General features: G+C 38.2%; 1 protein-coding gene across 1 annotated transcript in view; it reads left to right on the forward strand.

The window, feature by feature from the left end:
- Nucleotides 1–13,492, forward strand: part of HSPA4L (heat shock protein family A (Hsp70) member 4 like) — a 47,431-nt gene continuing 33,939 nt past the window's right edge. Inside the window, exons 1-4 of the mRNA XM_045202391.2 lie at nt 1–102; nt 957–1,154; nt 10,083–10,140; nt 12,112–12,252. Of these exons, the coding sequence (XP_045058326.1) occupies nt 1,048–1,154; nt 10,083–10,140; nt 12,112–12,252 (306 nt within the window). The 5' untranslated portion in view covers nt 1–102; nt 957–1,047. The remainder of the gene's footprint in view (nt 103–956; nt 1,155–10,082; nt 10,141–12,111; nt 12,253–13,492) is intronic.

Consider the following 13,492-nt stretch of genomic DNA (forward strand, 5'->3'; position numbering starts at 1 on the left):
TGCACCTTTAGAAGAGTGTGAAGGAAGTTACGTGAAGGGAAAGCTGTCAGGGTGCTGCTGGTTTCCTCCTGAGAGTTTGGGTTTGGGTACTTCAAAGCCCCGGTAAGGACATAAAACCAAAAACTGTCCAGTCGGCTCTGACCCAAGGGATTGGAACGAGAAGACCGCCTTTCCCCCCACTGGCGGGGCCGCTTGGCCAGGCCCTGCGGCCGAGCTGCACAATGGGCGCCACCTCACAGAGCCCCGCACGGCGGGGGCGGGCGCACGACCGCCGACCCTGAGAGCGCACCTGCTGGCAGCACATGGGCCCCTCGGGGCAGCGAGGCCAGCCGGTGGGCACTGGGGCTGCGGTTGGCCCCGGGGAAGCGGCGGTGGCCTGAGCACCCTACTTGGGGCAGGCCTCGGCTGCACCTTCCCGCAGAGCCAGGCGTTGCCCTGGGTGCCAACGACAACCCAAGGGCGCCCCCGAAGCCGAAGCCGCAGGCCGAGCGCCGGGCGGGTGGCCGCCTCTCCCCGAACGCAGCAGCAATCCTCCCGGCCACCAAGCGAGGGCGAGCGAGCCAGCCCCGTTTTTCCCTCCTCCCTGATCCTCCCCGCTCCGCCTTCCCAGCTCTCCCATCCCGCGGCTGGCTCGGCTGGCTCCGCCGCCTCCGTTTTCCAGATCTTTCTCGAACCCGCAGCTCCCCGGGCAGCCGTTGCCCGAGCGCTGACGGAAGCGACCGAAGCCGAGGCCCAGCGCAGCCTCGGCTGCGGAGGAGCGGCTCGCGCGCCTCCCAGGCGGCCTAGTGCGCAGACGCAGAACACGGTAACTGCCGGTTGGAGGCGGCCGAACCGCAGAGAGACCCCGGCGACGGAGGCTGCGGCGCTGTGGCTTCTACCTCTCCGCTATTGCTCGAGGCTCTGCCCTAGATTCAAAGCGTAGCGACTTCGGGTCTTCTCTCCTTTGCTTCTCGTAGGAGTCGCCTTCCTAAGAACCACAGCCCCAAAGAGAACGCGGTCCCCGCTCAGGCGGCTAAGGCACCAGCACCCCGACCATCCGGCGGCGGGATGTCTGTGGTTGGCATTGATCTCGGCTTTCTCAACTGCTACATCGCTGTAGCGAGGAGTGGCGGCATCGAGACCATCGCCAATGAGTACAGCGACAGGTGTACCCCGTAAGTGCCATTTCCGTTCCTAATCCTGGCCCTAACGTTAGGTCCCGCCGGGGGGCATCTCGAGCTGCGTGCGGATCCCTGGGATGACAGGTGCAGCCCACCCGCTGCCATCTCGAGAGCCCGCTAGTCGGCAGGCCCAGGTGGGCGTCGGATTGCAGTCTCCGCAAGGCTGCTTTTCCTTCGAGGATCAGGATCAGTAACAGTTTGCCCATTCCTCCTTTCTGTCCCCGCACCCCCCCGCCTCGTTCTCCATCGGCCTTGCTATAGTTTCCAACGAGGCGCTGGGGTGGGACCTTCTGGACTTCCCGAACATTGGAGAAAGATCTCCCGTTACTTCTAGCGGGGTTTGCGGGAAATTCTCGGCCACCGGCAGGCATCCCCTGCCAGCGGAGTGGAGAATCCTGCATTCATTCTGCCTTTCTTCCTTTCCCCGACTCTGTCTGCGTGACAGCTTTTTCGGAGAAAAGTCAAAAATGAAAGATCAGATTGCATGCATCAGAAAATGAGTTATAGGCTTACCTGGCCCAGAAAGCTTTTTCTTTTCCTTTTTTTTTTTTTTTTTCCCCCGGAGCGGTTGAGATGTGCAGGGTTTTTTACCCCAGTGTCCTTGAGAATTGGAGGTAATGGGACGGGCTTCCAGGGGCGTGCGTTAATGGTGCGTGATTAGGGAGAGAGAATCCGGGACCGGAGTCCTCGGTCAGTAGTGTGGGTGATAGACGTCCTTCAGTCGGAAGTGGGGGGGCTAGAGCCTGTCCGAAGCGTATTTGTACAGAACGAATTGTTGGAGAGTCGGCAGCGCCTGTCCTGTATAAACATGACTGTGGAGTGATTCTGTTGGGAACACTTGGCGAAAGACTTCAGACGAGTGGCATTATGTCAAGGAAACCTGTTCCCACATGTTCCATTGTTTCTCTGGTCTGAGAAGTTGTTGGCAAGGAATATAATTAAGGCAGGGAGATGAAAAATTGGCTTCTTGTTGTCGACTACTGTTACCTGTAAATTTATGAAGAAACCAAGTTTCCACTTCTTAATTTCTATGGAAAGGTAACTAAATATATTAATTTGACCCTTTGGAATGGTGCAAAGTACAATACTTTAAATATAAGACTAATCTTAACCAACATCAGTGTTAAGCTAAGCCTTTTAAGTGATTAAATTACTATAGTTCTGTGAATAATTTTTAAGTATGTCAAGATGTGGAAGAGTAGCTTACTTTAAGCAGTCTGCTTTGGTTTCTTTGAAGAATATTCTAGAAGGTTTTATATTACCTTTTCCAGAGATATGCATTGTATTTCTATTGAAGTTTTGGATCTTTATATACTGAAATATAAACGCTAATCTACATGGTACTGTTAGAACTCTTTTACATCTTTGGTTTTTATGCATGGTGAGAAGCTGAAGCAGTAATTATGAAATATTTATGACTTCATCTCTAGAAGATTTTTTTATGGTATGAATCTCGTTTATTTAAAAGAGTATTTCTCACCTTTCCCAAATTGAAGAGTGCAAAAGATAAAAGCGGAGCTTGAGTTGTCATTGACCCTGGGAACAGTGTTGCTGTGTGCCCGCACTCTGACGGTGCCTGTGGGCCCTGCTCACACATGCAGAGATGAACCAGGAAATACTGCTCGCCCTTTTTCAGCAGAGTAGAGGGTAATTGGGGGCAGCCTTTGGCTTCAGGGACTTAACCTATGGAGAAAAAATGAGAGGTAAGATTCCCCTAATCCATAAACTTTATCCTAAAAGGTCAGAAACCAGAACGGTAAGACATACTGCCTTTCCGGGCTCAGAAATCTTAGTAGTGAGTCCTGAACTCTTTCAAGATCCTGGCTAGACTTACAAAGAGAGTTCTTTAAAAATTAGGCTGCTCATTTGAGTCTTCTAGAGGTCTCTTTGTTACCGTTCTTAGGCACATTGGCTAATTCTATATGGCTGAGATTTAAGATATTTCTTGTTTGTGGGTAAGAGAGCCACTACTAATGTCTAGATTTAGTGAGCATAACAAGCTAAAAATTTCCAAGGTGGAAGGATTGTATTCTTTTTTTTATAAATCATTATAAATGATTAAATTTTTTAAGGTTTTGTTTATTTTTAGAGAGAGGAGAAGGGAGAGAGACATAGAGGTAGAGAAACACCAATATGTGGTTGCCTCTCAGATGCCCTCAACTGGAGACCTGGCCTGCAACCCAGGCATGTGCCCTGACTGGGAATTGAACCTGCAACCCTTTGGGTCTCAGGCTGGCACTCAATCCACTGAGCCACACCAACCAGGGCGGATCATATTCTTAATTAGCTTGCATCAGCAACTCTGCCTTTCTTCCCCTGGCTGTGTAGTATGATTTACCTCAGGAGTATATCTTTATTGTTAATGAATTAATACTTCCTTGTAGTCCAGTGTTCTTACACTGTATTTTATTTTTGTGGAGCTTAAATTATTGAGTGAAAATATATCCCTTACTGATCTCTGGATAGTTATTTGAATAGCTATCTTGCAAAAAGCAGTATAACTATTGGGACATGTTGCTTTTCTAATACACCACACTGCAAACTAGCTTTTCAAAAAAAATGTTTTCTATATTCCAGTTGCTGACATCAAGGTAATATGACACAGGTATTTCTAAGATGCAAATACATTATGAAAGGATCCTGTGGAAAGAGGATTTTGCTTAGTTTAGTTGGTTTCAGCATCCATACATTTTCACATTTTTTTCACTAACATACTTGATTATGTATACATGGGAGGATACTATGTATAAACCAGGGACAGTTTACTGAAACAAGTAAACAAGTTGCTTTTGCTTGTATGTTTTACTATGAGCTTATATGAACTTTGGTTTAAGGTTGAACTTTGGTTAATGCTGAAAAATTACACAAGTAAATCTCCCAATTTGTCCCTTTTTAACAACCACCTAAACTTAAATGTACATTCCTAGTTTTATGCAAGTATGTGAGTATATGTACATAATGGGATGTTTTTCTATTTTTTTAACAAAGTAGAATTACATTAACATACTTTGCAATTGCTTTTTCAAAATATATTGCTAACATCTCAAACTTGTACATATGGCTCTAATTTACCTCATTCTTTTGAAGGGCAGTACAGTATACCATTGATGGATACACTGCTGTTAGTGGAAAATTTAAAATATTATTTTGCTGCTGAGAAACAAAAATTCATTGAACACTTTTCACTTTTTATTAAATCAAAATTACACTGAGATGGGTGGAAGGGCAGATGTCTCACACTTTAGCATGCCAAAGCTAGGACTATAAAATCTGAATATTATCTACAACAAAGCAAAATGCACAACAAAACAAAATGAATCTACAGTCATTGCCTTGAACTTGTGAGAGAGAAATTCTAAAAGGTTTCTAGAAGGCAGGGAATGATAAGTACAAATTACATAATATCTGAGTTTAAGGTATTGAAAATGCCCTTGGTAGTGTTTTTGGTATTTGGTCACTTCAGTATAAATTCATAAGCATAGCTGTGCTCTGATAAAACTTTATTTATAAAAATAGGTGGCCAATGATAATTGCAAAACACTGATTTAGAATTTTCAATTTATTGGGCACTGCTAATTTTCTTTGAACTGGTGGATTTTAAGTAAGATAAATCAGCTTTTCAAATAATATTTTTAATAGTTAATATATCTAATTATCTAATCAGCTTTTAAATCATTGTGTCTACCTATATAAATATTTGTGATTTCTGTTAATGGTTTCGAGTTATGAACTAATTTATTTATGAATTATACTTACTAAAAGCATAACAATAAGTCCTTTGAAAACATTCTTCCCCCACCTCCTCCTAGAGCAACTTTTTTCCAGAGAGTTAAGTTTGGAAAATGATAACCAGATGTTTATTTTGTTCGTTTTTTGTTTCTGTTTTTTTTACTTCAGAACTTCTCTTAGATCCCTTAATTTACTTAGAGCCATTGAAACACTCCAGGAATGTTTTTCCCAACTTATTTGAATGTCTGAGGAATTATATTCCACAGAACAATATTTGGAAAATGATGCTATAGGTCAGTGGCTCTCAACTGGAAGAGATTTGCCCCTGCCCCTACCCCCAAGGCACATCTGACACTATCTGAAGATATTTTTGGTTGTCACACTGGAGCTGAAGAGGGGGAAAATGCTCCTGGCATCCAGCAGGCAGCGGCCAGGGATGTTTCTAAAATCCTGCACTGCACAGGATAGCCCCACTGTGCCAACAAAGAATTGTCTGGCTCAGAATGGCACTAGTGCCAAGGCTGAGAAACCCTGCTTTGTGGACATCTTGGCAACCATAGCTGAAACCGGCAGTGTAAGGAGCTGACCCCTTAATTTGAACCAATTGATTGATGGCCCTCTTAACTTGCATCATTATTAATTGAGCTATTGTGTTTCTTAGAGTCTACTCAATGATAGCAGAAGGGACTATAAATAATAATTGCGATCCTACAGAAAGTGGCAAGGGAAAGCCAGAATTTTTTAAATAAGTCTATTTTTAATGTGTAAATGGTAAATTCAAGGGGTTTTGTATCCTTAGTGGAGACTGACAAAGAAGCAAACAGACTTAGAGGGCTGACCTCTTCGGTGAGAAGTCTTTAGTCTCCTGGCAGTGTGTTTTCTCTAAACTAATCATGCTTGGCCTTAGAAAAACAGGCTGTACGAGAGAGACAGAAAATTCATCTTAAATGTTAAGGGAAAATATAAATATAACTTTCTTAAAGTAGAAAAAATCATACTGTCATTTGATTTTATGCCCCTCCTCTTCTAAAAATGACACAGAACATTGAGGAGTTTGTTTAGAGCTCTGTGGCATTCTCTCAGAATCTGTGACTGCCACTACAATGGCAACATTAGATTGAATATTTTAGATTTAAGCTGCTTTGTGAACACTCCTTTTTTTTAGGTATAAAATGGAATTTCTGAGTAGTAGTTGAAATAATCCATAAAAGTGTAATATAAATAAATTATGTACATTTGGATAAACAGTTGAATATCCTTTCCTATAAGAATTTTTATATCTGCCTAATATGTGGCATAAAGTGTCTATTTCCCTGGATATTACTAAAGTTAAGTGAAAGTTTTGAGAGAGGATAGGTATTTAACTTACTTTGATTTTTCTGAAAATCCTTGGCAGATATTTATTTAATTTTAAACTAAAAATTGAAGAAAGGAGTTTGAAGACCTTTAGCTGTGTGAGGAGGATGGCTTTCTACATATTGAAATTGGATATTTACAACCTACAAACATTAAATTATTTAAACTTTGTATGTCTACTCCTAACTAAAGAGAAAACCTGATAATGGTAACTACTTACTTTCTCTGTGAAGTGATATATGTGTAAAGCATATTTCAAAGAACCTAGTACTTAATTATAGTACTTAATTAACAAATAAATGATCCAATCTTGTTTGGATCTAGTGTTCAAACAGAAGTTAAACGCTTGAGAAGCAACCTAAGAATGAGATTTTCTGTTCACTCAAGTGATGGTAGACAAGTATTGAAAAAGCATTCAGGGGTGTGTCCAAATAATGGAGTAGATAGAAAGACAGGTTACAAAGTAGGCTAAGAAATGGGAAATTCATATCTTCTCTGATGAGTCAACCAGCCATGTGGATTGCCATATTGGGTATGTAGCACTAATCTGGCAGAGGATATGTTGAATCCTGGATTTATTCACAAGAGATAATGAAGATGTCACCTGAACCACTGATTTCTGCTATGTCCTTATTTTCCTGTTTTCAACAGCTCACAATTAGAGAACAGTGACTTTCATTCCTTCCTACATCTGTCCATTTCTTTCAACATTTTAGTTCTAACTATATGTCTTAGATGTCTCAAAGGTTCCTCAATCTCAACATGTACAAAATAGCACTTGGGACAGACCCTCCTCAAACCTGTCCCTCTTACAGTGTTTTCTGTCTCATTGAATGATACCACTATTTACCCTTTTAGGCAAACTGGAAGCTTGGGTATTATTCTTGACACTCCTCCTCTAATATCTATTCTAGCACTGTTCAATAAAAATATAATGTGAGCCACATACATAATTTTAAATGTTTTACTGGCTACATTAAAAATATAAGAAACAGATGAAATTAATTTTAATATGTCTGATTTAACTCAGTATATCTAAAATCTTATTTCAACATGTAATCAGTATTTTTTAATTAATGAGATATTTTACAATCCTTTTTAAGTGCTAAATCTTCAGCCCTAACCGGTATGGCTCAGTTAGTTCAGCACCGTCTGGAAAGGCAAAAGGTCTCTGGTTCAATTCCTGGCTGGGGCATATGCCTGCGTTGCAAGCCTGGTCTCTGGTTGGGGCGTGTGTGAGAGGCAAGTGATCGATGTTTCTCTCCCTTTCTTTCTCTCTCCTTCCCCTCTCTTTAAAAATAAATAAATAAAATATTTTAAGAAATAAATACTAAATTTTCAAAGTCCAGAGTATGTTTCACACTTAAAAAAAGTACATCTCTATTCAGGCTAGCATATTTCATGTGCTTAATAGCCACACGTGTCTTGTGGCTACTGTTTTTGACATTGAAGATCTAATCTATCACCAAGTCCTTCTAAATATCTTAATCCCTTCTTCTGTCTCAGCTGACACCATCCTGATATAGATCACTGATAAGTGCTAGCCCTCCTCCCATCTGCTCACACCTGTAGTCAAAATGATCTTCACCAAATGCTCCCCTACTTCTCATCATCATTTACTCTTCCTCCAAATGTCACCACTTCCTCCGGTAAGCTTTTCCTGATCCTCCTCCTCTTGATTGATGCCTGCTGTTAACCTATTCTTATAGCACTATTTGTACCCTCTGTTGTAGCAGCACCTAGTTTATTTCATGTGTGTGGCATTGTACAATAAATCCCAAGAAAACCAAAATCATGCTGTTTTTTCCCCCTCTGTTATACCTCTAGTAACTAACAGAGTAGGTAGTCAGTAAATATCTGTTGAATTGACTAAATGAACTTAACTGCTTGACTGCTCTGAAAATCCATTGGTCCCCAATATAACAGTGTTTTGTTCAGCCCTTGAAAAGCACTGTTCTGGGATCTTTCCTCATCAGTTGGTATTATATGAAAGCATGGAGTGTTCTCTCCATTATTCAAGATCCTTTAATGAAAACTCCCATTACCTATTGAAATAAATTTCAAATTTATAATCTGTCATTTGAGACCTTGTATAATTTGGCCCTGATACTATCTATATCTATCAAAATGTTCTGTGAAATTAACCAAGTTATTCTTCCTAGTCTCCAAATAAGTATCAGCCTTAGGAGCCATCTTTCTATTCATTCAGTAACTACCTTTATTATGTAGCAGATAATGTTCTAGGCCAGTTCTATCCAGTAGAACTTTGTATTCTAATGTATTTCTGCTCTGTTCTGTGTGTGGTCTGTTCTCTCTGGCCTAGAAAAAGGTGGCTGTTGAGTGCTTGAAATACAACTAATGTTGAAGAACTGATTTTTTAATTTTAACTAACTTAAATTTTACTAGCCACATATGGCTAGTGGCTACCACATTGGACACTACAGATCAAGGCAGTGGGCATACATTCTTACCATCATGGAGTTCATACCTAGTATGGTGATACAGTCAGTAAATAAATAAATTATATCAGATGGTGACACATTATGGAGAAAAATAAAATTGGTTAAACAGTAGGAAATAATATATGTGTTGGAGAGGAGTAGGAATGCTGTTTATATAAGACAGAAAAGGTGTCCCTGATAAGTTGACATTTGAACAGAGGTGTGAAAGAAGTGAGAGCAGAAGGCCGTATGAATATGTTTAAAAGTGTTGCAGAAAGAGAACAGTAGGTACAAATGCCCTGAGGCAGAAGTGTGCTTTCCCTGTTCTAGAAATAGCAAGGAGACCAGTGTTCCTAGGTTGAAGTTACAGGGTAGAGTAAGAGCTGCTGGGGGACTTAAGTTTTTACTCTGTGAGACAGGATATCATTGGAGGATATTGAGCAGAGAAATTTTATGACCTTAGTCTTTAAGTATTACTCTGGCTGAATATCATATTGAGAATAGACATATACGTACATATCAGAAATATTCTCAACAAAATAATTACATATTAAAATGCTTTCTCTTCTTTCAAGTCTTAATTCTGAAATCACCTCTATTACTTGCTTTTTCTAAACCTTAATATCTAGAAGTGATTAGTCTCTTTGTTTTTTTGCTACTATCATTCATAACCCTATTCTGATTTTTTTCAGTAGACTATAAATTCTCCAGAGAGAGTGATTGTAGTTAGTATATACACAATGCCTATAATTATTTGTTGATTGAATGAATAGTTACCTGCAGTTACAATGGAAATCATGGGAATACTTTCTTGAATCATTACATGAAGTGGTATTTTGATGATAATGTTACTCTATACTTGCTTTTATAAGCAGGGTTACATATAAATGCAGAAATAAAAATGGCACTCGTACTGCCATTTGAAAGCATTTACCTATATTCACTCGTCTAATCCTCACACAACCCTATGGGCAGGTGTTATCATTACTACCTGCCAGATGGGAAACTGAAGAAATCATGGCTAAGTAATTTCCACAAGGTTATTTAGCTGTTACGTGGCAGAGCCATGATTTAAATCCAAGCAGCCTGTCCTTACTGAATACAATTAATTTTATTAGTAGGTCATAGACCAATAGAATTTGAAAAACATTTTGGGGATCAACATAGTGCTGTTCCCTATTAGCAAGTTTTTAAAAATTATAACATTTATTCTAACCAGTATTCCATTACTTATGAAAGTTTATAAATATGTAAAATTCTGATTTTAGGTAACCTCTTTTTAATATAGTGCATGATTACATTAATCCTTTTAATTTATTTTTGTATAAAGTGAAGCAGAATAATAGTACATTGATAAAAACACCATGGGAACAAACTCTGTTTTTCCCCTGTTTAGGGCCTGTATATCTTTGGGATCAAGAACTCGAGCCATTGGAAATGCAGCTAAGAGCCAGGTAAATTGTTAATGTTTTGATTTATAGGAAAAATTAACTGACTCTTGGTAACTAAGCTCCAATTTTATGTAATAAGAGTGAAAAAAGAGAGTGTGGAAAATATGACAGGTCCTGAATCTTTGTATTTTAGATATATTTTGCTTTGGTTTGTAAAATATTTTTCAAATGTTATTTATTAAAAATCCTTAATTGTAAAGTTAGGATATGCTATCGTATGGCATCAGTTCCTTCCTGTATGCTCACTTTCTATCTACAACATGCACTTCCACAACAAGGGAGCGATGTCTTGGTAGAAGAAGGTGGGGAAAAATGGCGGAACTAATTTCCAGAGTAATTAGTGGCTACCAGTACTTTACATGGAATCTGTTTAAGTATTCATATTTTTGGACTTCTGAAATGTTTATGGTAGCACATTTACTTTTAATGTTCTGGGCTGTAGGTTCATTTTCCTTGGACTTTGTTTATTGCTTGAACCAAAAGCCCTTAACAATTAAATTTTAATATATATCTGGGTTTTCTTTTCTTCATTACAGGATAACTTTGTTCAGTGGGGCTTGTATCTTCTTCATGACATTGTAGGAGTAATTGACTCATTTATCCAGGAATTTTGCTTACAGTTTTTTTTATCAAGGTTGTCTTATAATTTGTTTATCTATGAATATACTTATATCTTCTTCTACTTTCATTTGTACATAAACAAATGTTGAGTTGGTGCCAAAATGAGCCCTTCACTAAAGTTTACATCTCATATTCTGGCTGATCTTCTAAACATATCATAAGATGTCAGAGTCTCTGAAGAAAAGCAAACTATAAAGTTATTTCTTCTGAAGAGCTAAAGACCAACATAGTAATTCAGTATTCTTGCAGGTTTCATTTCATAATTGAAGATAAGGTCTGTTTGGCTTTTAAAGGGCACTAAGGGCAACAAATGGATCTTACGAATATTCTGTAGTTATAACTACATGTTCTAGTTGAAGAAAAAATTACTTTGCCAAAATACAAGCTACAATGGAGGGAGTTTTAATTTACTAGTCTAGGAGCAATTCTTAGCAATGGAAGCAACACAGTAGTACATGAGAAATTTCAGAAAGAATTAGGTATTCAGAAAAAAATAAAAATAGGATAATAAAAACAGTTTAAATAAAAACACAAATGAAAGTGGAAAGAAAGAAGAGAAATCAAAGATACTAATTTACTAGAGCAGCAATTTTCAATCTTTTCCATCTAATGGCACCCATAAACTACTAAAATTCTGGAGCACACCACAAAAATAAATGTTTTGCCAATCTGACAAAAACAGGTGTGATTTTGATTGACTTACAAAAAAATAGTAATAGTAATAACCTACCCTTTTTCCTCCAAAGTGACTTTTTAGAAAATCAGGAACCTATACTTGTGTATAAGAATTTGTGGTACCGAGAATTAACCAATCGACTCAACCTTAATATATGATGTGACCAATAAGATGCAACTCTTATTATATGACCTATATATTTACAGTTCAAAACAGAGCACTTACACCAGGCAGTTGTTGGTGGTTTGGCTGTTGTCATTTTTTTTATTTGACAATCTAAGGGAAAACAGGTCAGTGCCCCTGACTAAGTATTCAGGTATTGCATGTTTTAAAAATTCTTGCCACACACTGGTTGAAAATTACTGTAATAGAGCAAAAGTTTGAGGAAAACCAAAGGCACAAGTTGTAGATAGGTTTTTATTTGAAAATTTTTAAGTTTTGTTATTTATTTTTTGAAGGCATTAAATTTGAATCTAATATTCCTAGAAAGGAGAATTGGGGGGCAATAGTTAAGATGTATACATTCTCATTGTATAATTTTACTATTTGTTGGGCACCAGAAAATGAATGCTTGTGTGTAATTCTGAGCTTGGATGTGGAGGATACAGAGATTTGGTTCTCAAGTATTGACATGGTGTTTCTTTTGCATTCATTAAGTAATTGTTTACTGCCAACAGATAGTCACAAATGTAAGAAATACAATTCATGGCTTCAAAAAGCTTCATGGACGATCATTTGATGATCCTATTGTGCAAACTGAAAGAATCAGGCTTCCCTATGAGCTGCAGAAGATGCCTAATGGAAGTGCAGGAGTTAAGGTAAGCTTTACGTTCCCAGAGTGCAAGCATATATTTAAATTAAAAACCAAATATGATAATGTTGCCTGCTTGTAATTTAACTTTTTTCTTCTGGAAGTGGTTCAAATATGGCAAGATACAGGCAGTTTTTTTAGTAAGCTTTAGTAAGTACAAAAAAATTATAATTTAGATAATGATCTTTTTAATCCAAACAATAATTTTCTTTTTTTTTAATAATTTTATTTTCAAGGAAAAAATTATTACTATTGGGTGAACTTTTAAGGGTGAACTGTTTTTAATTGGTGAAGACAGAAGTGGCACATGTGATTTAGAAAATTGGCCCCAAATTATGTTAATTGCCATAATGAGTTTTCGCTCATTTAGAGAATCTTATAACATATTAGAAGTATTAAAGCAAACTCTACTTCCAAGTAAAAGATGAACTCTGGATTTTTTCAATTATGGATTCTGGAAATTTTCTGAAATTTTGAATTTTGAATTTTGAATCTGATATGTAGATTCTACATATAAGAGATGAATTCCAGATGAATTCTGGATTTTAATTATACATCCTGAGATAGTAAATTATATATTCATTAACAAAAACAGGTTTCTGTTGATTTTTTAAAAACTAACAGAACACCTCAAAGCACATAGTTACATGACCCAGCAATTCCACTCTCAAATGCATACACAAGAGATTTGAACCATATGTGCACACAAACCTAGTACACAAATGTTCATAGTAGCATTATGCCAATAATAGCCAAAAAGTAGAAACAACTCAAGTGTCTGTCAGCTGATGAGTAGATGAACAAAATGTCGTAACCCTATACAGTGGACTGTTATTAGGTCATAAAAAGGAATGAAGTACTGATAGACACTACAGCACAGTGAACCTTCACATGCTAAGGGAAAGAAGCCACATACAAAAGACCACATATTATATGATTTCATTTATATGGATATCCATAACCAGGCAAATCAAATAGACACGGAAAGTGGTTGGGTAAAGAGAAAGGAGGAAAGGGGAGTAACTGGGAAAATGGATACAGAACTTTTTTTAGGGTGATGAAAATACACTAGTTAGTGGTAATCAGTGTACAACTTTGTGAATATTCTAAAAACCATTGTACTGTACACTGTAAGTATGAACTTTATGCTATATAAATTACATCTCAAAGCTACTTTAATAACTAATTTTAAACTTAACATATGTGTTTCAAGACTGTGCACATATTTTCATTTTTATAAGAAGGTT

Source organism: Desmodus rotundus, chromosome 9 (genome assembly GCF_022682495.2).
Source record: "Desmodus rotundus isolate HL8 chromosome 9, HLdesRot8A.1, whole genome shotgun sequence".
Classification (NCBI taxonomy): Eukaryota; Metazoa; Chordata; class Mammalia; order Chiroptera; family Phyllostomidae; genus Desmodus; species Desmodus rotundus.